The 24,331-nt window shown below is 40.5% G+C and overlaps 2 protein-coding genes across 2 annotated transcripts in view; one reads left to right on the top strand and one right to left on the bottom strand.

Annotated features, from left to right (window-relative positions):
* Positions 1-1,760: 1,760 nt before the first annotated feature.
* hspb7 (heat shock protein family, member 7 (cardiovascular)) lies at positions 1,761-6,236 on the bottom strand. The gene is made up of 3 exons (XM_037684342.1): positions 5,855-6,236; positions 2,420-2,544; positions 1,761-2,335 (listed from the first exon to the last, which is right to left on the bottom strand). The coding sequence occupies exons 1-3, from the start codon at positions 6,018-6,020 to the stop codon at positions 2,156-2,158; spliced, it is 471 nt and encodes a 156-aa protein (XP_037540270.1). The 5' UTR covers positions 6,021-6,236; the 3' UTR covers positions 1,761-2,155.
* Positions 6,237-13,221: 6,985 nt separating this feature from the next.
* Positions 13,222-24,331, top strand: part of clcnk (chloride channel K) — a 22,897-nt gene continuing 11,787 nt past the window's right edge. The window contains exons 1-12 of the mRNA XM_037684526.1: positions 13,222-13,233; positions 13,306-13,339; positions 15,745-15,852; positions 16,406-16,537; positions 16,633-16,761; positions 17,555-17,694; positions 17,778-17,855; positions 18,185-18,260; positions 19,648-19,773; positions 21,743-21,827; positions 22,119-22,220; positions 22,352-22,436. Coding sequence (XP_037540454.1) covers positions 13,222-13,233; positions 13,306-13,339; positions 15,745-15,852; positions 16,406-16,537; positions 16,633-16,761; positions 17,555-17,694; positions 17,778-17,855; positions 18,185-18,260; positions 19,648-19,773; positions 21,743-21,827; positions 22,119-22,220; positions 22,352-22,436 — 1,107 coding nt within the window. The remainder of the gene's footprint in view (positions 13,234-13,305; positions 13,340-15,744; positions 15,853-16,405; positions 16,538-16,632; positions 16,762-17,554; positions 17,695-17,777; positions 17,856-18,184; positions 18,261-19,647; positions 19,774-21,742; positions 21,828-22,118; positions 22,221-22,351; positions 22,437-24,331) is intronic.

The following is a 24,331-nucleotide window of genomic DNA, read 5'->3' as shown; positions in this document are numbered from 1 at the left end:
CCAAATGAATATACAGTATTGTACTGAACAACATAGGTTGATGGAAATCAGTTAAAAATTACACTACACACAGTTGCATAAACTGTGTATGAAATAACATATAATCTTTGAAATTTTGCCTTCAAATATTTTATTTAAAATTAGTGCTTTCAAAAGAAGAACAAGCTTCTTCACCAAAACGTCAACACACGAAAGATTAAATAGAAGCCTCCTCTATCCACTGAATTCAGTTTTACATTGATTTTTAAGAGGAGTTTGCCTTGTGGTTGTCACTGATTACAGGCTTGCACATTTTATTTTGCCTGGATTATTTTCTTTAACCAAATGCATGATGACTATTATTCATTTTTGTTCTTTTCATCAGTATTATAAAAACGGTCATAGTCAGCTACAACAGATGCTCCACTTCCCTCCTGCAGTCCAGACACATGCATTCAAGTTAATTTAGTGATTCATAATTGAGCTAGGCACTTATATTTTCTGCCCCTTTGTCAGCTGCGAAAAGCTTCGACCTCTGTGACCCCGAATTGTAAAAAGTGAATATAAAAACTTGAATAGATGAACGGGTGATGTGAGAGTAAAATGTTGGCACTGAGGTAACTCTCCTACATGGAACTTCCATTTTAATAAATGTAAAATAAAATTCTGAACGCTCTCAAGTTAATTTGTTAAAAAATAAGAACGCCTCAATGTTTTCGAAATGAAATGGAGAATTGTTGGCAAAGTTTTCTACTCTGTGATATTTCTGCTTTTGTCTTTTTTCCTTTGTGTTAGTAAAATATCTCTTGAATCGCTAAATGAATTTTGATCAAACTTTCAGGAAGCACCGCTACAACTGATTACTGTTTGGAGTCAGCTTGCAGTACAGCAAAAATGACACTAACTCCACCAATTTGACATTTATTGAACTAAAACTTGATATTTTAGCAGCTCAGAGCCCAACTTATACTCTGAGCGCAAACTCTCAAATATTATTTCAACTGCTTCTCAACAGCTGCCTGCAAAATATCTCGTGAACCACTGGATGGATTTTAATGAAACTTTTATAAAAAGTCATCAACAGACGTGCATCTGCAACTGACTGACTTTTACTGTCGACTGGATTCATCATGTCCCTCACAGCCAAAACACTAAATGGCAACAACTCAGCTAAATTTGCAGCTACTGAGCTCAAACTTAGCGTGGTAGTAGTTGAGCATCATCCCTAACACACATTCCAAACGCTACACATTGGGCAACATCTACGCTTAAAACTTTGATATTAACTGTCATCAAATCTATCTTTTAGCACAATACCTCACGAGCGACTGAACAGATTTTAGTGTAACTTTCAGTAAATAATGTACGTCTAAAACAGATCAACATTTGGTGTCAACACAATTTAAGATGGCCGCCAGAGCTAATAGAAAAATGTCTATAAGAGTTTATTTTACAGATGTTGAGCAGATGTTTGTTGTGGTTCATCCTCAGCATATGCTGCTTTAACAAACCAGGCAATATCTTGCAGTTATCATGAGATTACAAAATATCTTTACAAACTGCGCTTCCTCTTATCTTAAAGTGATTTATAAAAACGATGGCGTGGAAGGCGATAGACCACCTTATTCAGCCAAATTGCTCGGGGGAGGGGGGGGGCACAGTTACTGGAAGCTAAGAGCTCAGGGGGCAGACATCCAGCAGTTATTATCATTAAGTAAGTTTGAGTTATGGTTTAAAATCTAGTTTGATTTAAAAATTAACCCAATGGTCGGCCGAACTGAGCTCACCTGTGGGCCAGATTTGGCCCCCGGGCCGCCAGTTGAATGTCCCTGCGATAGACGACGTGCATTATTTTACTGAACGCTGGGCTTTTAACCGAGTCTAACCTTTGCCTCAGACTTTCAGAGTGCATCTTTTATGGTGACAACTGGTTACACAGAGTAGTTGTTGTTTGGGCCAGACAAGTTTAATGTAGGTTATTTCAAAGGTGTTTAGTTTACGAAGCGAGCAACTGGTTTTTACGTTGCGTCACAGACCAGGAGGGAAATACTGATTTGTGCTCCAACCTCTGTGTCTGAAATGACCGTTCACGTGGAGTTAAACTAACACTGTCGCCATCAAAAGGTGGCTGGAGAGGAAACAGGACAACATGAGTGAGAGTTAAAGCACAAGCGCTTTAGATTTTGATCTCTGTGCGGAAGGTCTGTACGAGCTCGTGTTTGGCCGGGTTCCTCCTGGCCCGGACTGTTAGGGTCCCGTCAGGGCCCAGCGAGGACGTCACTGAGGTGGGGTCCACGTCCTCGGGTAGCTGGCACTTGTGGGTGAAATTGTTCATCACTGAACCGTCCTGGGCCAGCTGCAAGAGAGAAGAGTGAAGACGGCTGAGTGTGGTGGGAGAGGCTCTGCTTCTGAGAGCTATGTTGAATAAAACACCGCCCACCTTCTCCGCACGAACTTCTATCTGGCTGTTGGAGGTCGTGACGATGACGTCCTCGGGGGAGAAGCCTCGCACGTCGACAGTGAACTGGTACGAATCATCCAGAGTTTTGACGTTTCCAGCTCCACCTGAAAACAGCACAATAATTTAAAAAATGATCAAATCAGTATCAGCCAACACTGTTTTTGTGAGTTTTTGTGCTTTGCGCCACAATAAATGACGTTTTATTGATTTTAAAGCTTCATTTAAGAGAAGTGGGAGCAACACTTTGAAAGGACTTTGTGGTGTTTGGCGTCTTGTCCTGTGACACTTTTAACTAGAACTAGATCAAAGTTCAGTTTCTGATTTTTTAACAGATAACACGAATGCTTTGTCAACGTGCACGTTATTGTTTTACTGTTTTTAGGTTCTTTTGTATAGTTTTACCAAACTACTTCCACAAACTGCTATTTTAACAGAAACATTTAACATTTTTTTAAATGTTGACTCAACTGTGAATATTTTTAACTTTTGTAATTGTAACTCTTAAGACTTTTAAAAATATATATATAAAAAATAAAACATTTTACCAAAAAATCCAAATGCCTAATGAGATTTCTTCAATTCGGTCAACTGAAATCTACTTCAGCTATCTTTCTATGCTACTTCTGGCTTATAGCTACTGTCTTGGAAATTTTAGCTTCTAACTACAGTTTTGTTAATTAAGATTTTTAACTTTGGTTTTGCAACATTTAGCTTGTACTAACGGTGTTGCTACATTTAGCTTTCAGCTTCAGTTTGACTAGTTTTAGCTTTTAGCTACTGTTGAGCTAATTTTAACGTTCAGCTTCACTTTTACTAATTGTAACTGTTACAACCCAAATGTAACTGTTACTATGGTTTTGCTAATTGTAGCATTTAGCTATTATTTTGCTACATTTAACTGTTACTCATTGTATTGCTACATTTACCTAATAGTTACAATTGAGCTAATTTTAGCTTCTGTATGCAGTTTTGCTGATATTGACTGTTATGTTTTGTTTTGCTACATTTAGCTTTTACTAACTGCGTTGCTACATTTAGCTTTTAGTTACAGTTTTGCTTGTTTAAGGTTTTAGCAACAGTTGAGCTAATTGTAGTTTTCAGCTTCAGTTTTGTCAATTGTAACTGACGTGATCTGATATGATTTTGCTAACTGTAGCTTTTAGCTAAGATTTTGCTACATTTAGCTATTAGTTACAATTTTGCTGATTTCAGCTTCTAGCTGCAATTTTGCTACTTTTAGTTTTAACAAGCTGTTTGACTAATTTTACCTTTTAGCTATGGTTTTGCTGAAATAGGTTTTTAGCTGCTGTATTGCTGACTTTAGCTTCTGTTTTGCTTGAATTTAACAACAAAAAAATTATCCTTATTCAATCAGTTTATTCAGTCATTCAAGATTCAAACGGCTTTTTTAATTGAAATTTCTCCAAATATTTTAGTTTTGTTGTTACATTTACTTCCTGTTTTATTTTCTAGGGTTTTAAAAAATATACATATTTTATTTTGGGCTTTCCTGTCACACCTGGTTCAGTTTTGTAAATAGCACACCCTAAATCTTTTATTTTTATGTCTGCTTTTGGGTCATTCAGCTTTTTCCTGCCTTGTTTTGTGCCCCCAAAAAATCTTGATTTGTTAGGGGTTGAACCAGCAACTCTCCAATTAAAAATACAATTTCATTTAAAAACATGTATATAGAAGTGTGTTAATCAAAAGCCCAGGTCAGAGAAGGAAAAACTGTAAAAGACTTAAAAAGGTGTGGAGCTAAAAACAAACAATTGAGATGCAGATTTTGTCAGCAGACGCTCTGTGAAATGTCACACATGAACCCCAACGCACACGTAAATCTCTACGTGCACAGCTGTAAAAATATCCCCACTCTGTCATCTTCAAACAGGAAAGTCATAAATTAATAAACATATTTGTCTTTAATCCTCGGTGGAATCAGAATTTGTCTGACTGACTTATTCCATGTGATGATGCGTGTGTGAAACGACTTCACATGGGCAGTTTTCAGCGTGTGACATCATTCTCGTGTGTGTGTGTGTGTGTGTGTGTGTGTGTACACTGTTCACCAGGCAACCGTTTGGTCGTTCATCACGCAGACGTCATCGCAGATATTCAGTGTGTGAAGTCACACGACTGGCAGTCAGGCCAGCATTCCTGCTTGCAGACGTGTGTGTGTGTGTGTGTGCGTGTGTGCGTGCATGTGTGTGTTTTCATCCTGAAGCTTCATATATGGGATACCAAGGGTGAACTTTTCTAAACACTGCCCCTCACACACAAATCACACGAGTCTGTTTTAAAATGACACGTCAGGTGTGCGCACGTCTGTGTGCACCATCCGGTCGCCTCACACCAGCGTGAGGAATTACAGAAGCCGACTCTGCGAAGTGAAATATCTCATGAACCTGCGTTGTGCTCCAAGTAGGGATGCACGATATTATCGGCATGGTATTGGTATCGGCCGATATTAGCGTTAAAGTTCAATATCGAACCTTCCATCAAAATAACTCACTGATATAAAAGACACTGTTGTTGCCTGCAGCACAACGTGATGACATCACACGCACCTACCTGATCTGATCACGGCGAAGAGGAAGAAGTCAAAATGTCGGCGGTGTGGACGTTTTTTTCGTTGAGGATGTCGGATTCCGAAGATTTTTGGACTTTGTTGAGCCTCGCTACATCGTCCCCAGTCGGAGATATTTTTCCGACGTAACGTTACCCGAGTTAGCCGTCATTTCCGACGTCATTAAAAAGCTAATAGCCGATAGCACTTGGGTGAGTTTTACCGCAGACATTTGGACGTCGTGTTAGCCCCGTTAGCATGATTAGTCTTACGGCACAATAGATAAAAACTTTGAACTTAAAAAGTCTGTCCTTCATGCACAGGAGTGCAGAGGATCCCACACTGCAGCTATAGGAACCTGGAACAAGCCTCCACAAGTGAAACAGCATCGCAGGTGACTAATGCTAATAAATAACCTTTAACACTTTTCATTTAATATAAGTTAAAGTGCTATGCATATCATATGACTGTTACTGAATATATGTCACCAGATCTTACACTGTTTTTATAGCAAATAAACCTAAATAAGAGGGATATGTTCTGACAAAGGAAAGTATATAAAATATCGGTATCGGTTATCGGCCAAGTAAGTTTTAACATATCGGATATCGACCAAAAATCCATTATCTCGCATCCTTAGTTCCAAGCATTAAAAAAGAGACAGATCCTGTAAAACGCAGCACGTTTGTCCCACACTTCATGAAAACTCCTTTCAAACTGCAGCAAAAACCAACTTTCTCAATAAACCCGTCTCTTTAACACAATTTTACAACTTACACAATACTTTTTTTTTATTGTTGTTGTTTACAGAATGTGTCCCGAAGCTTTGAATTTTCCTCGCAACTTACTGGAAAACGCCAGAGTGTTGCTCCCGGGCCTCATGAAGGAGTCAAAGTCCTCAGCGAACACACCTCGGCTCTTCTCCATGTATGGGTTACAGGACGATGAAGTAGACGATGAGGTCTGCTGGAAACTACGCTCCGAGCGATAGGCAGACGAGTTGGTCACACTCATGGATGGTTTGAAGTGCTGGATAAGGCAGAGGAGGAGAGTAAAAGGAGAGAAGAGGGAGGCGGAGAAAGGGACTTGTGTTTTTTTTCTTCCAAGAGCAGCTCGGGGAATCTTCCAGCGGCTTGAATATTACAGATTTATCTCACAGCTCTTTAGTTTTTAACAGTTCTTGCCGTTTTACTGTCTTTGTTTTTCTTCCAAGGGCGTTTACTGTCCTCGATCTCCTGCAGCCAATCACACGCGGGCCTTTTATACTGTATGCATGTTTGGGAAGTGGCACACGTGTCACAGCTTATTGGAAAAGGGTAATAGAGTTCTATTTTTATCACCAGACGCACAGAGGGATGAAGAGGAGAGGCTGTGGTTGGAAAAGGTCTGAGCGATGAAGGACCCGAGGTTAAGAGAGTGGGATTTGATAGACTGGGGGGGCACAACAGTTGTCATTCCAAACACACGAGTCCTAAAATAGCTTCTTTATCCCTCCTCACTTTACTGCACTCCATCTTCCGTCTGTACGTTTGACTTTCCCCACATCCTCGTCGTCGTCGGCCGTTTCAGAAGGAATTTCACAGTGATGTCATTAGAGAGGGATTTCTGTTGTCGTCGTCGCTTTATTAATTTCACCTCGCTCGTTTTAAACGCTCACAGGGAGACGAACGGAAAAGAGAAAAAGAAGCGCTTCCCCCCACGTCTCTGGGGTTAAGTTAGGAGCAAAACAAAGATGGAAACTATGCGGCTGAAAACAAAGCCGTGAGCAGGACTCGGTTGTCACATTGCTTTGTGGCTATTAATATCTGCACGAAGAGTGCAGCCAATCATAATTAGAAAACACGGCTCGTGTTACTAGTTAGCGCTGCTGGCAGCGAATGCATTCAAATATAAGCTGGCTGATGTTGTGCGTTTCACCTCCTGTTTGTTATTTAATTTAAAAGTAAGTATAATTTATACACATGCAAGAGAAAACACTGATTTACACCAACATTATCTGCCAATATAATGAAGCCGCAGGCGCCTGCTCTTAAAGGTTTCCCTCCCTTGTTTCAGTGCTTGTAAGGATACTGCTTAATACAAATGACTCAACAGGGTATTATTTGATTTCAGCCTTATCACCACAGAGCGCAGGAGCCCATGCTTCAGGGTCTAAATCCAGCCTGGCAACTCATCACCTCCCAGCCAGGGAGCACACAGAGCCCCCTTGACTCCCCAACTATAGCAATATTGTTGCTTCACTGTGGCCTCGACTAACAGAGCTGCAACAGGACCACGTCTACAGGTGGAGAACAAAAAGTGTTGTGTGAAAATGTTGGGTGTCTGTTCACATTAATGGGTTTGATGTTTCAAACTTTAAAACATATTATGCAACAAGATTTCATGCTCAAAGTATGTGTTGTGACTGACTCTCAGCAACTATTACACCAAATTTTTGACTAATTCCTAAAGCTAAATTGACTGAGTTATAGCTATTGTTGTGCTTGTTAAGGTCATAGCTGTAGCAATCATTTTAAAGTGGGTTCACGGCAAAAGTGAGGTTGTAGATGTACCGTATTTTCCGGCGTATAAAGCTTTATTTGCATGGGATTAGTTTTACTTAAGGACCACGTGCAATAAATAAATTACTCCCCAACATATGTTTTTTATGTGGCACATTCGCACGGGATAACCAAAGCCTGAGATTTAGCTGAAATTTACGGACTTCTTCCAGATATGATGTTAACGCGCTGCGTTGTCATGACCGGGCCGGTCCATATAATGTGCGGTCCCAGACGGTCTCAGGCTTTGATGTGGTTTTACGAATCAGCACTAAAGAGAACTAAATAATGCACAATATAAAATTGTGTTAATCTACTTGTTGAGGAGGAGGCAGGTCCGACCGCCCGGTTTAAGAGGTAAAAAAAAGCCACATTAAGCTCAGATGGACAGTTGTCACCGACTGTGTGCGGCCGCTGACCCGCCGGTTGAAATGGATTTACGACCTGTCCAGGGTGTCCCTCTCGCACAGTGATGGCTGGACATGGGCACCAGTGACTCCTGCTACCCGAAAAGGAAGAAGCGGGTAAATATAACGGATGGATGGGTCGATCATGCACGCATCTCCGCACCTCCTGTCATCTGCGGTGAAGGAAGTAGCAGCATAAAAGCTGAAGCGAAAAAGAAAAAAGATGTTTGCCAAACCTCAACCAGAACACTGGCCAAACAAAACTAAAACAATCATGGTTTGTGAGATTTGCTTATGTTTTGGGTTTGAGAGGATCTGTGTGTGTTTTGTGTCATCTGTCCTGCTCTCCTTTGTGTTTCTCCCTCGTGTAATCAGCTCCTGCCTCCATCACCTGTTGTCCTTTCCCAGGTGTTTGTGTTCGTCCCCTCGTTACTTTGCACATATTCTGTGCTTCCTTGTTGTTCCCCTGTCCGTGGATTGTCCTCTTTGGCGTCATGTTCTGTTTCCCTCTGTGTCGCCTAATTATGCTCTGTGCGAGTTGTGCTGCCACGTCAACCCTTTTGTTTATTTAAAAAAATTAAATTTATGAAACAGGTCTCCCTTGTAAATGAGTTCTCGTGACTCAGTGAGACTAACCTGTATAAATAATGGTTGAATGAACATTTACTTTATTTACCTGAGTTCTCCGAGTCCTGCCTGCATTTGGGTTCAAACCAGTGCAGATCATAATGGGTTTGGTGCTTCTATTTATTATATTTGTTTCAGCCTTATTTATGAAAATCTTCTGTACTGTTTATTTTATTTATTTTGCACAGAACAAGACTCTGTTTTTCCATTGAATCGTTCATGGAATCGTACAAATGGCACTGATTGAAACGTTACACACAAATATTGACTCTGGCAGTAAATTCTCAGACATTTATGTTCCATCTCAACAGGGCGTGAAGATGTGCAGTAAGCATCAACCCAATGCAGAGATGCATGATGGTCAGTTTTCAGCACTTTATGGTCTCATCACATGTTGCGCTGCAGATCTGTGGGATGCTGTGTCATGGCCGGACAGCTGCTTTGTTCTGATGTGAAATCAGTTGTGTTGTCTCTTTACAAAGTTTCTGTCTCTGTTTTGCAATGTTGTTTTTTTTAATCTCTTTGACCGTGGGTGCTGAGTTATTATTCCCACGCAAAGAAAAGCGGCAACATCCAGTAACTTTTGAGCTTGGTAAAATGGTCCAGCACCCTTGTTTTTTCTTCATCCACCGTTTTGTCCTTGTAAACGTCCTCTTGCTCCATTTTCAGTCCCCCCACCCCCACCCCCCCGTGTCCTTGAACACCGACGCTCCTTCTATTGCTCACTGAGCTACAGAGGAATCAAGACTGAATTAACAAACGCTGTCAGCTGTGATTTGTTTTCTTTTTGAGGCAGATTGATTTAAATTATGGAGTCTTGCTTTAAAAAAGAAAAATCTTCGGCTGTTATCTAAATAAGACAAATCTCAAGCGCGGCTGCTTTTCATCTTATCGTTTACTCATTGTCCGGCTGACCACCTGCTCCCAGGTTCTAGAGGCCTGCTTTTTGTCCCCGTAATGAGGACATGTCCCCAAGGTGTCAATATGTAAACAGAACATTTGTAGAGTCGTATACAAGCGTGGTGTAACACAAGATTACTCACCAGGAAGAACAAAGGATTGTGGGAAAACCAAACAGCTATGTTAGAAAAACGGGCTAATTTTCTTTCAAATTAAGTTGTTTTAGAGAAGTTGTTGGCAACAATCACTATTATATAATTAGTTATTAGGTATACATACATTTTTTTTAAACTTAGTTAAGTTACAACAAAAAATTTAACAGACAATGATTAAAACATTGTCTTTAAATAACCATCAAATCAAGGAAGGTATTTTCTCTTGTATGTCTAACTGAAACATGAACATCCTTAATATTTGCATGAACGTTCTTTGATTTTTGCAGCCTTTATTGAGCTGTTTGTAAGATTTCTTGTGAGAATTTGATGAACCGTCTTCACAGAAACAGACAGTTGAGACATAACGCGGAGACAAATACAGAATAAATGAAAACCCAACAAGCCATTTCCTGGAAAACACATGCTGTTTTTATAGTGGTCGATAGGCACAAACGGCGAAACACGCTGCAAACACATGAATGATGCAAACTCCAAAACATGTGAAAACAAATGCAAAGAAAAAGTGCTGCAAATACCAAAAACACAAAACAACAGGAAGCACTTCTTTCTTCCCTCCATCTTCTGGGCATCCCGTTCATGTGTTTGCCGGGGGTCTGGTCCCAGGTGACTTGGTGGTCGAGTCCCCCTCGTGGTCTGGTCCATTTCCATTTTGAGGAGTGAGTCCGCAGCGTTTCTTACTTGCAGTTGTTTTGGGAAGTTTTAGTGTTTTTGATATTTGCAGCAGTTTTCATTTGCAGTTGTTTTGTTGGCTGCATGTTTTTTTTCTGTGACTGCATTTTTTCTTTTGCAGCGTAACACGATCTGGTGGTATGTTGAACCCAAAGTGCACACAGACGGAACACAAAGGTCATATAAGAGTAATATTTATTAAATGAAAACAAAAGGCTGACGTGGCAGCAAAACTTGCATATGAACGAGGAGACATGGAGGGAGACAGAACATAACACCTTTACAGGACAATCCATCGATAGGGGAACAACAAGGAGACGCAGTATATGTAATGTAGAGGATAATAACAAACATCTGGGGGAGGACAACGAGGGACAGAAGCTGGCAACACAAGAGAAAAACACTGAGGAAGGCAGGAAGACAGACGACACAAGAACAGCACAAATAACACAGATCCCCCCACAGTGTTTGTTTATTGCTTTTATTTTTTTGTGTTTGTGCCTTTTGGAGTTTGCGTCATTCATGTGTTTGCAACACGTTTCGCCATCAACGTCCCCTGTCGGCCACAGTACTTTTTGCCCTGGAAAATAAACAAAACATGTTGCTAGCTGCAAACACACAACTGTAACTGTAAGGTGAAAATAAAACAGCTGAAGTTCTTGTAACTTAAGCTGCTTCGTAAGATTTCATCTTTTCGGACAAAGTAACGCTCAGACAAATAATCTGCTGTTTCCACAGTGAACAGAGTTTGGATCCAGGACTGCAGACTGGCTCGAGGAGCTTGAATGAACTAAAACTTGACTTTATTTTAACAAAACGCTGAAGCGATAGCACAAAACTCACAATTACTTGAGGAGTCACAGAGGTGATATTCACAAGGAGGCATGAAAAGCAAATATGCTCAGAATCAAAATGATTAAAACTTGATGCGATGATTCCGAGTGACACACCTCAGCTGATGGACTGTCACATCAGACTTGAAGGTAAACGCCACTCAACACTTTCTTCTTTGTTTACATTGCTAAAACCATGACGGACTCCACAGTTTTCTCCGGCCCCCTCCCCAACCTGACCAGCGATGACATGTTTAGCCGTATGTCGTCGTTTAACCGCTGGGTGTCCAGGTGGTGTTCTGACAACGACGTGGGCTACATAGATAACTGGAGTTCTTTCTGGAGAAAACCTGGTCTGATGCGGAGAGATGGCATCCATCCCACTTTGGATGGAGCCGCTCTTCTTTCTAGAAATATGGCTGATTTTGTTTATCCCCCAAATTATTGACAACCCAGAGTCCAGTCCAGGAAGCAGAGTTGTAGTCCTCCACACCTCTGTCATTGCTAAAACCATGTCGGACTCCGCAGGCCCGAATGCAACTCTAGTCAGTTCTACTCCCCTGTTCTAGCTCCGCCCACTCTCACCTGTCCCCAGTCTTCTTTTAGCTTAGGTGTTGCCATTTTATCATCAGCCCTCGTCAATAATTTCTATCGGTTTCCGTTCCCACAAGTCGTTCAATCTTTGCTCTTATTCTGTCAGTTTTTTGTCTTGTGTTCTGGGATGTTCTTGAGTTCCTGCTCTGCCGAGTTTGAGGTTTTCATACTTTTTCTGATCCTAAAAGTATTGTTTGCTTCTAATCTTCTTGTCTGTCCAGGTACTATGGATTCCCATAACAGTTCTAAAAGATGCAGATGCATCTAAAAGCTTTTTTCCCCTTCGTTGCAAACAGACAAAGTAAATTAAAGTTGCAACTTTGAGCTTTCAAACGAGAAGGCATTTGCTTTCTAACTCGTGTGACATAAATTGATTGGCTTGTTATCGTATTTGTTAGCAGAAAAGCCTCGTGGGTCTTTGGAAACAATTGTCATCTCGCTCCCCGGGGGTCTCATTGTGCCGTTTCCATGGATACACGTTTCACACTGAGAAACGCTTTCCGTACGAGTATACGTGAATGTGTGAGAGATGGTGTGGCTAATGCTAATAGCATACAGATTTCAAGGCTCTAAAAATAAAATTAGTGCTAAGTGAAAGCATTCATGGAGGGATTGTCTGAGAAAATAAACCGACGTCTCATTAGAACCGTATCTTTGGACGTGAAACTGTCTGCGCAATGATTAACTTGAAGCTTACTGGACCCATACGTTTGGTTCCTATAAAAAGTCGAACATTTAGAGACTTTATCATTTCTTTATGTTTCTTTTGGTTCAGACGAATGTTCTGTTTGAGGATCTGTGAAGGTGGATTCAGACAGGAAGCTCAAAGCAGAAAAAAAACTTTTAATTTACCACTTTGTATTATGAGACTTTTTAAGATGTACTAGTTTTTGGAGTTTAAAGTTTTCAATAATTCATGGCTGGGGGAAATAAATAAAAACACATTTAGAGACTAGTTTACGGGTCTAAAAATGGCAGACCACAGTCCAGAACTGGACCCAAATGGCTCAGATCCCAGAACAATTAATACATTTCATCAAAAGGGAATTCATATTTACTGATAAGTGTATAAAAGCAAGCGGAGAACGCAGCTCAAGGTAGATTCTTCAAACTGGTCTTCATGTATCTACGTTTATTTACATATAATTTGTACTTTTTCATGTCTTACCGTATATTTGATCATTCATTTTTGGAAGAAAACTTTTTGCGAAAGCTCATTTAACGCTTCTACAACTTATTTTAGGTGGCGTAAACTGCCCAACATTTATGGCATTTTAGGCAGCACAAGTTTTCTAGAATTTACGGTAACTTGTTTCAAGCATTTTGTCACAACGGAGGGGTTTACCCTGAGAGAGTGGACTGAGGACAACAGACTCAAAACCTTTTTATAATATGTGATTTATATACATTGCTTAGATAAATATATACCGGTACTATGTACAGTTGGATGCCTTGGAGAGGAAGGAGAGATGTCAGGGACGGTGGGGAATCATTAGATAATGCAGGTTGTTGGTTTCTTACAGGTCGTTGGTTGAGGATTCCAGGTTAGTTAGGTCCTGTTGGAAGGAGTGGAGGTGGAGGTAAGTGGTCAGAAGGCGATGGAACAACTGGGGAAGATCCATAAGGAGGAGTTGTAGCTCACATGTACGCACAGGAGTCAAGGATTCATGGACAGTACGCAGAGGCCCAGTACTGGAGGCTCAGGAACCAGGTTCTGTGAGAACACGAGGAGAACACAAGGTAAGTATTACTTAGGTTAGAGAACTGACACATGGAGGCCGATAGCACAAATACCAGAAGGTAAATAATGCTCCAGCAGGGAAGGAAGCTCTTCTGCAGCTTCTTATATTCCTGGTGCTCGTTAGCGGGATGACTTTCAGCTAGAGTTGCACTCGGGTCCAAATAATCCGCACCGACCCGGCCCCAGCCCGCTGCCATCATTTCCGAATCCCACCCGATCCGACGAATTAACAGTAATTACAGGTCCAATACCAAAAAAAACCCCCATTTTTAATTAAACTTTGACTGCTTATACCAACGGTTGGTGGACGCACGCAGCTGAGGGGACAGAAGATCAGATCTGAAGCGCTATCACAGCACGTTAAATGCTTCCCCTGCTTCTGCCTGCATCCTGCTCTGGCATGTTGGATATTTTGTGATCTCACCTGTTTGGGTCGTCGGCCGCACGCGTCCACTGAGTGCAGCGGCTGAATGAACGTCCATGTGGGTGATGAATCGCTGGCAGTAGTTCATCTAAAGCTTAACTGAACTTTTTACCTCTTTCAACCAGCCGGTCAGCACGTGGTCAAATGGCTGCATGCAGCAGGTGCAGTATGGCAAGCCATGTTTGCATATATTATATCGTCGGCTGTGCACGTTCCTGACGCAATAAAAAGCCCGACCTGGCCCGCACATTATTTTTGCCTGGCCCGGTCTGAATACGGGTCGGGCAGGGCCGGGTTCGGGTTAGAAATGACAGCTCTACTCAGCTCAGGAACCTGCAGGAAGAGCTAGAATCCCTACACATTTATGGTTAATCACTTTACACGGCATTGCTTTATTTAACATAATTTACCACGGTTCATTTTAGGTGGTAATTCAGTGTCTGGCTTTCAGTTTCTTTCTGCTTCTCTCAGCCCAAGGAGAGGTTCAGACCTTAAGCCCACTGTCAGGACCATCAAGATTCTACTTGAACGTTGCATTTACACCAATCAGCGTTGGGTTCTGAAATGGGGGCACACAGCAAGAAAAGGCTCCATGTATTTTTTGGACAAAAGTAGCTGTGGCTGTACATATTTTGACAATAACAATTCATCAGATAAATGAATGAAAACATTCCATATAGGAAAATGTCATTATTATAACCTGAAGAAGTGTTAAGCCAACATTTTGTCAAACTAAAGTTCATTGCTCCTTTTCGGATGAGCAGGTAAATATGAGCCGGTATTGATGCCAACAAAACTAATGAGGTGACAAAAACAGAAGGGGATGAAAATGACAATTGATCAGAGTAAACTGTGACTGAAGAAGAGAAAAAGGGACGAAAACTGATAAAATATAATGGTCTTTGAAGATAGTGGCGCTTTTAGCAGAAAAATCAGTTAATTCTTTAGTCTTAAATGTATACCTCAGTATACAAAATCAATTAACATATTACATTGCGTCATTATTGACCAAAACCTGAACCAAGACACTATGTGTTGGGGTTCACTCTCAGCTGCCAACAACCAGATTTCAGTTTAAAAAAGCTGAGCTAAAGTTTTTTTTTTTTTCTTTTAGCGTAGGCACCATCTTGGATTTCTGGCTTGCATTAAGAATTACGACGCTCTCAGTTACAGCCATACCGAATTTCAGCTTGATGTCTTTAAGAGTCACTGAGTTATAGCCAAGTTTATGGTTTCCGAAGTGGCTGTGGCAGCCATCTTGAATCAAAATGGCTCCAAAAGTTAATTAGTTCGATATATGCGTCCAATAATAATTTTCTGAGTTTCAACAAAACCCAATCTAAAGTTAAGAGGGAGTGGAAATCTATACACTGTTCTCTCTGTTTTCCATAAAAATGTATAATAAAAATAAGTCATGCTGATGACCTCAACAAAAACTAAATGAAACAGCCTGAATTTTTTTTATTTACGTATTTAAAACTACACTCACTCGCTCTCTGCAGTTGGGACACGTGAAGGGCACCTACCACTGTTCCTCCATGGAGTTAATATTAGCGACGCTCTCAACCATGACAGCTTCATCATTTCTATGTAAATGTCTTACCAGAGGTCAGCTTCCAACCAGGTAGCAACTTATCTACACCACACACTGCATGCTCTCTGATAAATGGATATAACTGCTCAAAAACAAGCAGGGGGTAAGTTTTCTATAATTAACACTTGTTTTGTTTAAACGTGCCATTTGAAATTTTATTTATCACACTAAAACGTATTTTAAAGACAAAATGAAGAACGAAGATGAGTCTAATGGGAGAGGACCCGATGAAGAGAATCACATCCAAGAGCAAGAGAATCGATCAGAAACATCCCATAATAAGGTCCCGTTACTTTTGAATCCATGGAAACCCTGCAGACGGACTCGAACGACCGTCAAAGGTCAGTGAAGAGCAAAACGAGAAAGGCTGGAGCTTATCTTCACACAATCTGGCGTTTTTATCTCTTACAGCTCCACTTCTTTCTTCTTCTTTCGACTTTTCCCAAATCAGGGATCATCCTCCTCCATCTCAATCTGTCCTCACTTCAGCTACCTCCATGTCATCTCTAACTGCATCCATATAGCTCATCTTTGGCCTTCTTTGACTTTTTCCTGGCTGCTGCATTTCTAACAACCTTCTGGACATTTCCAAACCATCTCAGTCTGGCCTCTCTAACTTTATCTCCCAGTTGTTCAACCTGTGCTGTACCTCTGATGATCTCATTCCTAATCTTATCCATCCTTGTTCCTCATGAGAACCTCAACATCTTCATTTCTGCTACTTCCAGTTTATTGTGACAGCTTCATTCATTACTTGGAAAATGTCTACGTTAATGAAAGGAATCCTCTGATGTGATCTTGTATTTTCACTTGGGGTATTTTCTTGGACTTACTAGTTTCTCATCTTCATATGTCACACATTTTGTTTTAACTGGTGGGGGTTTGTCCTCACAGGGGGACTGTTGAAGCTGAAGCGTTGTTTAGGATCAGTGTGTGGGATTGAGTGGTATGGCTATGCTACTCTTGGTATTTTGACAGCCATCTTGAGCTTCCTCGTGGATTCCATTGTAGCAAAGTTGCTGAGAGGTGAGTGCACACAAACACGCCTACTCCCTTTGGACAATCTGAGGACACAAGAAGACAAAAAAACAACCATTTTTGTCCTCTCATTTCACATGTAGCTCACATGTGGCTTTATATGAACCTGGAGGGCAACATTCTGCTGCAGTTCCTCTGTTGGACTCTTTACCCAGCATGCCTCTGTGCTTTCACGGCTACTTTCTCCTACAGTATCTGCCCCTTCTCCACAGGTTAGTCCATAAACAGTTACACATGTATGGACTGGATTTTGTTAATAAAAATTCTAAATGTTCAGCTGCTCAGGAGGAAGAAGTGCCTTTCATGAGTTAATTAAAAATGTGTTAAGTATAGCATTGGCATCAGAAGAATTTGTAATGTGAGGGGGACACACTGGTGGGGAGAGGGGTCTGGAGGTCCTCCCAAAAATTTTGAATAAAGTAGATGCCATTTCCTGCATTCTGGTGTATTTTAATGGGTTGTTAAACATCTATGTTTACCTACATATTTAAACACTTGATTCAATACCTATTTTAGAGACCATAAGAAGTAGCCTGACCAACAGCTCTCCTTGTGTGAATAGAGCCTGCTCAGCTCCCCCCCGGTCGACAGTAGCCAGCAATAACGTAGCATTAAGCTAGCATGAAAGACAGAGGTGTCTCCCCACCCTCCCCGTTCACAAAAACCCCTGAAGAGAGAGTGTCCTGCTAAGCCAAGTGACTTAGAGGAAACACTGCATGTGGTGTGGTGAGTTGTTGTAGGTAACCAGGAATACCCTGAGTGGACTTTTAGTGGTTTGAGTATTCTTCTTTTAATCAAGTGGAATGAATTTGTTCATGAAAAAATAGAAACAGTGCTGGGTGAACTAATATTTAAATGTGGGGGGTCCAAATGAATATTTTTTAAATGTGAGGGGGACACGTGCCCTTCACATATAATTGTTGCGACTCAACTGACTTTCATATCAACTGACTTTTTCATTGCACTTGTACCCTCTGGATTTCTTTGTTTTTCATTTCTGCTCAGGCTCTGGGATACCTGAAGTGAGGACCATGCTAGCTGGCTTTGAAATGCCCCATTACTTGTCTCTCACTAACATGTTTGCCAAGTTCCTGGGTCTTATCTGTACGCTGGCAGCCGGCAGCACAGTATTTCTCGGCAAAGTGGTGAGAAACAACTCGACGTATCTGTTTAACATGCAGTGAATTGGATGTTTTAAGTTTGTCACATAGTTTTATCCCACAAACAGGGGCCATTTGTGCATCTTTCTACTATGCTAGGGGCCTACTTGGACAATCTCTGTACCCTTATACAAGGCAGCACAAAGGTAATTCAGGAGTGGGTGGACATTTTGTCCACAGAAATGTACAGGTAAATTAAAAACGAGCATTCCCTGAAAGAGTGCAGCTGCTGGCTTGTATAGCAACACTTTGAACAGAACCTTTGCTAGCACCCAAAGTGTGTGTTTGGGAGGAATGTCAGCTACCACCACAACATATTGTAGTTCAGAGTCTATAAAAGTGACTGAATTAAAGTCGTTTATGTGTTTTCTAAGGTTGATTGGCTGTGGTGGTCGTCTTGAATCCGGTGGACTGTGTAATATGACTGTCTAAAAGTGATGCTGTGCACAACAAAAATAGATTATGCATCTTTTAGGAGAAAGCAGGCACAGAGATGTTGGTTGTAGCTGCTGCCGTTGGAGTCGCCAGCTGCTTCGGAGCACCAGTCAGCGGTGAGAGATTCAGAAAAAGTCTATAAGTCTATTTGTACCTTTGTTTTTCCTTCCTCAGAAAGTTCTGTTGTATTTTTCCCTAACTTATTCTGTTGCATTTGATCATTCCACTGTTAAATGTTTTCACACCATTCCTTTTTGTCTATGTTCTTCGGGCTTTAATCGTGGAAAAAGACAAACGGTCACAATTCACATAAAACCTCAGAGTTTGTTTGGATCAACAGCTGAAACATCTGTTGTACTTTAATGTTTTAGCGCCATTTCACGGTTGAGGATATCCCAGAGCCATTTATAGAGACAGTAAACAGGTTTGATTTAACACGATTTAAGTCCAGTTGAGTCTAAATATAATTTGATTCATTGTTCTTTAATTCAGAATCAAATCCAGTTACGTTCTAATTCAAGCCGGTTGATTCCAGTCCAGTGGATTTCAATCGAGTCCAGTTAAAATCAAGTTAAGTGAAATTCAGTAAAGGAGCATGACCACAACTTTAAAAAACAAAGAATCAAGATAATTTTAGATAAGATTCAAACGATAGCCAGTGCATTCTCTTCAGATGAACACCGCATTCTGAGCATGCACAGGTCAGTGGGCGACAGTGGAGAGGAAAAACTTGGTTTTAACATGAAATACACTACTGCAAGATAAAAGGCTGTGTGTTGTCAGAGGACAGGAAAAAGACGCAAACACAAAATCAAATGGCTCTTAATGCTTGCCAAGAAAAGAAAAATGTTCAAAATGTATAGAAATAATCTGTGCAAATACTTAAAACAAAGAGGTTTTGAGAGTGTCAGGTGTCTTTCCTGTCTTCAGCAGCATAACTAAAGGGATGGCTCACTCAAGTCAGCTATAATTAAAAACCCTATCAAAAATAAATGTTTTAAGCAGTCGTGTGAGCCTCAATGACAAAAACTGTAAGCTGGTCCTTTTAGAAACTCTTGTCAAGACCATGTGTCGAATCCGACTTTGAGACATAAACCTGCCGTCTGAGGACTACGTGCTCTGTTGAGAAAATGTGGATCTTTGAAACCATAACAGTGCTAGAAAGTTTCTTATTTGGAAATTAAAGGACATTTCGGTCAAAAATGAGTCTTTGTTGACTCGACTTGAAGCCAGAGTAATGGCATGCAAAGTAAACAATTGGCTGAGTTAGTGTTCAACTCTAAAGACAGAATTTTCTTTTGAATTTAGAAGCAGAAAATCAAAAATCATTCAAGCTTTTTCATATTTAGGAATATAAAGTGCTGGTTTTCCTCCCAGATGCTTGAATCAGAACATTATTCCTTTAAGTTCACGAACAGGAAGTAAACCTGCTTCTTCCCACTGTGTGAAACATTCAACTCCTTACACACTCCTTCTGTTCTTGCTTTGTGTCCTCGGGTGTAGGTGTGCTGTTCAGTGTGGAGGTAATGTGTTCCCACTTTGCCCTGAGGCACTACTGCCCTTGTTTCTTCTCGGCTGCTTGTGGGGCGCTGACCTTCCACCTGCTCTCCATGTGGAGTGGAGACGGAGGTAACGGACACACTGATCAACACTCGCCCCCTCATGGTTAGCAGGGAGGCGACTCATGTTAAAGTCGCAGACAAATGTAACCCTTGGGGGCCTGAAGGCCAACATCAGCTATTTCACTAACATGCTGGGATATTCTGATAGTTGGGCAAAGATTTATATTTGTGTGAATGCTGATTCAGCTCTCATACATCCTGCTTCTTCATTTTTTTGTAAATTTTTTGCAAGTTAACGCTGCAAACTTTGTTTATTTTAGTCAAATATTTAAAAATAGCTCATTCAGGAGATCAGTGTTGCAACTTTTGGTATTTCTAACTTTAAAACTTTTTTTTTTTCCACATTTACTAATATTTCCCCATAGAAATAAATGGAGATGCTTCATGTCCTTCAAAAACATTTTTCTCTCTGAAATGTGCTTCGATAGTTTGCTCTACTTTTGACCTCTAATGGTACTTTTAGCTTTCATTTAACTACTTATAGGTAGCATTGTGCTACTTTAGGCTTTTCACTACCAGTACCTTTTTGCTACTTTTAGCTTATAGGTAGCATTTTGCTACTTTAGCTGTTTAGCTAATTTTTAGCAACTTTCAGCTTATAGGTAGCATTTTGCTACTTTAGGCTTTTAGCTATCTTATTGTGCTACTTTTAGTTTATTGGTAGCATTTTTCTACTTTAGGCTTTTAGCTAACTTTTTTGCTACTTTTAGCTTATAGGTAGCATTTTGCTACTTTAGGATTTTAACTAACTTTTAGCTACTTTTAGCTTATAGGTAGCATTTTATAGGGGCGGCTGTGGCTGAGTGGTTAGAGCAGTCGTCCTCCAATGCGAGAGTTGGTGGTTCGAATTCACCAGCAGTCACATGCTGAAGTGTCACTGGGCAAGACACTGAACCCCCCATAGCCTCTGATGTGTGTCCCATCAGTGTATGAATGTGATCTAAAGCTTTGATTAGTCTCATTAGAATGATTTGTTCAATTAGCTTTGTAGAGATCAAGTAGAGTGCTGTATGAATGGGTAAATGAGGCACAGATTGTTGTAAAGCGCTTTGAGTATCTTGAAATAAGATAGAAAGGCACTGTATAAGTACAGTCCATTTACCATTACCCATTTTGCTACTTTAGATTTTTAGATAGCTTTTAGCTACTTTTAGCTTATTGGTAGCATTTTGCTACTTTAGGCTTTTACCTATTTTTTGCTACTTTTAGCTTATACGTATGTAACATTTTTCTACTTAAGGCTTTTAGCTAACTTTTAGCTTATAGGTAGTATTTTGGTACTTTAGATTTTAGCTAACTTTTAGTTACTTTTAGCGTATGGGTAACATTTTACTATTTTAGCTAACTTTTAGCTACTTTTAGCTTATAGGTAGCATTTTTCTACTTTAGGCTTTTAGCTATTTTTAGATTTTTGCCAACTTCTAGCTACATTTATTTTCTAGCACACTTTTTAAAAATTATCATTATTTAGTGCTAAAACAATTTCCTGCGGGATCAATTTCTTGTTTTGCTACTTTAGGCTTCTAACTAGCCTTTTTATACATATAGCAAGCATTTTGCTGCTTTATCTATTAGCCAGTGTTCTGGGTTTTTTTTTTTTTTTGGATCTCGTTTATTTATTTAACAAATTTTTGAAAAGTCATTCAGCACTCATCACAGTTTCTGCATTAAAATGTGTATTTATTGTTTTGAGTCACTGAAAACTCTCAGACGCATGTTAGTGATTTTCCGTCTAATCGGTCAGACTACTTACGAATCATATAGAATACGTAAACGTAATAGGTTTTAAAGAAACACTTGATGGTTTGATAAAGTGATCTGATTGGATGGGTTTATAATTTGAATTTTCACCTTCAGAGGCGGAAGCTGGCTGTAAATTTCATTAAAATGTCAGTGCAATAAAGTGTTGGAATATTAGATCTCTGACAGGCTGTTCGAAACCAAAGTGGTGATTCAAATTTGTTTTGTGTCCACAGAGACTCTTCAGGCGTTGTTCAAAACTAATTTCCCCACCGCTTTACCGTTCTATTCGCTGGAGATTCTGCTGTTTGTATTTCTGGGGTGAGTTTACTTTGAAAGCTTCTGCGTAGTTAAACAAGTCCCCTATTTGTCTTTGTCTCGTTAATAAAACCTGACATTTGGCTTTCATATTAATATCAGTCGCAAGGATAAAGAGGTCTGCTGTGTTTTCCTTCACTTCTAATTAGTATTCAGTTTTTATTCCTACTTGTTCGTCTCATTTCCTGCCCTCCTCCTCGTTCTTTCCCCAGTTTTAATGACTTCCGAGCATCACTTCCTGCCTGAATTAAGATGAATGTTCTCACTCTGGATTGTGTCACTGTCTGAAAACAGGCTGCTGTGTGGGGCTGTGAGCTGCTGCTACCTCTTCTGTCATCGCTGGATCCTCAACTTCACGAAAACAAACAAATTAGTGTTTAAGATGCTGACGACAGAGTGAGCTCTTCACTGTGTGATGCAATGAGGAGTCATCCACAGAGCCTTTTCAAACATTTACGTGCTATAAGAAGTCCTAAACATTGTAATGGATTGACCTAAACAGCTGGTATGTGTAAACGTCTCTGCAGGAAGGGTCTGTACAGTTGTCTGGTGGTCTTCTTTCTGGCCTCGCTGACGTTTCCTCACTCGGCTGGTCAATACATGGCTTCTAAGGTGAGATTTAATAGCAGGTAAAGGCTGGTGTAGTTTTTGTTCCTGCACTCATCAAAATGTTTAACATCTTCATCTATATCAGGGGTCTGCAACCTTTAGGATCAAAAGAGCCATTTCTGCCCCTTCGTTCACTAAATTAAATGTGCCCAGAGCCACAAAATCGGCAACAATTGTCATTATCAACTGGTGGCCCACGGGCCACTTTAAGTTTGTTAGAGGGGGCTTTTCTGGCCAGTAGGCACAAAATTATAAAACTAAAAACATCCAATGATTGTTAACATTTATTGATATACAGTAGTACCTCGCTACTTCGCAGTTTGTTTAGTGTGGACTCGCTCTATCGCGTTTTTTCAAAATAAGATTGGACATGACACACAATTTGCTGACTGATGGATGAGCCGCACGATCAGCATGGACTTTTTATTTAAAATACATTATTTTAAATTATTTAGCACCTCCTGCAGCTTTGTGCAGCCCACACTGCAGGATAAACTTCCTGCTGCAGCTGCTCAGCTGTTCACTCTGCAAAGTGGAAAAGTGGGCGTGGCCAAGAGCGCTTGCAGGAGGCTGAGAGCAGCGGAGGCAGGGAGCTGAAATCATGACATTCTGTGCTCTTTTAGAGCGTTTAGAGTTTAAAAACATTGTTTAGAATATTGAAGAGTGTGGGGAGGGTTTAAATCACCTTAGTATATATTTAAGTACTAAAATAAACAACTACTTACTACTTGTACTATTATTCCTACTTCGCGGTTTTTCACTTTTCATAGGTCTACACGTATCCCCCGCGATAAACGAGGGACTACTGTAGTAGACTTAATGGCAGCAACACAGAAGTGGGGACTGGGAATGTTTACCACTGTGAAGCATCCCCTCTTCTTTTAACAACAGTCTGTAAACAACGAGGAACTGAGGAGACCAGCTGCTGACGTTCTTGGAATTGAACGTTGTCTTATGCTTGTCTGATGTAGGATTTTCACTGTTCAGCAGTCCTGGGTCTTTGCAGGACTTTTTGTTTCACGATGCATCGACATGTTCAGTTGGTCAGAGGTCTGGACTGCAGACAGGCCAGCTCAGTGTTTGGACTCCTCTAAAAATCCATGCTGTTTAATGGATGCTGTATGTGGTTTAGCATTGTCTTGCTGATTTATTCAAGGCCTTCCTTTTAGTAAACATCTTCTGGATGGGTGTATATGTTGTTCTTAAACCTGTATATACTTATCTACATTAATGGTGCTTTTCCAGTTGTGTAAGATGACCATATCAGAGGCACTAATGCACACCCACACCATCAGTGAGGCAGGCTTTTGAACAGTGGGCTGATGACAGGCCGGATGGTTCCCGTTCTCATTAGTATGTACAGTATATAGCAGCCAGGGTCCAAAAGGAATTTCACATTTTGATCTGTCTGACCACAGAGCTGTTTTTTTCACGTTGCCTCAGTTCATTTTAAAAGAGTTTTGGCAAAGAGAAGACTGCAGGGTTTTCTGGTGGTGATCACATGTGGCTTTTTCTTTGCAGGATAGAGCTTTAATCAGCATTTGTGGGTGACGGGGTGAACTGTGTTTATAGATGATCTTTGTCATTGTTCCTGAGCCCATGCTGTGATGTCCAGAACAAAATCAGACTCGTTTGTAATTCAGTGCCACCTGAGGGCCTGAAGGTCACGACCTGCCAGTGTTGACTTTCAGCCTTTTCCTTTGAGCTCAGAGATTTCTAAAGATTCTTAACTCTGTTGATAATGTTATGAACTGTAAATGATGGGATATTGAAAGTTTTCCCAATTTTTCATGAATGAAACTTATTTCATTTGGAAATTTCAGTGGGTTAATAACATCAAAGTTCATGTTTAACCTGGTGGTGGATGGGTTAAATGCAGAGACTAATTTCGCCATTGT

This window comes from Nematolebias whitei, chromosome 11, assembly GCF_014905685.2.
Source record: "Nematolebias whitei isolate Nwh7 chromosome 11, NemWhi1, whole genome shotgun sequence".
Lineage (NCBI taxonomy): Eukaryota > Metazoa > Chordata > Actinopteri > Cyprinodontiformes > Rivulidae > Nematolebias > Nematolebias whitei.
The sequence above is the reverse complement of the archived record's forward strand: the minus strand, read 5'-3'. Positions and strand labels throughout refer to the sequence as shown.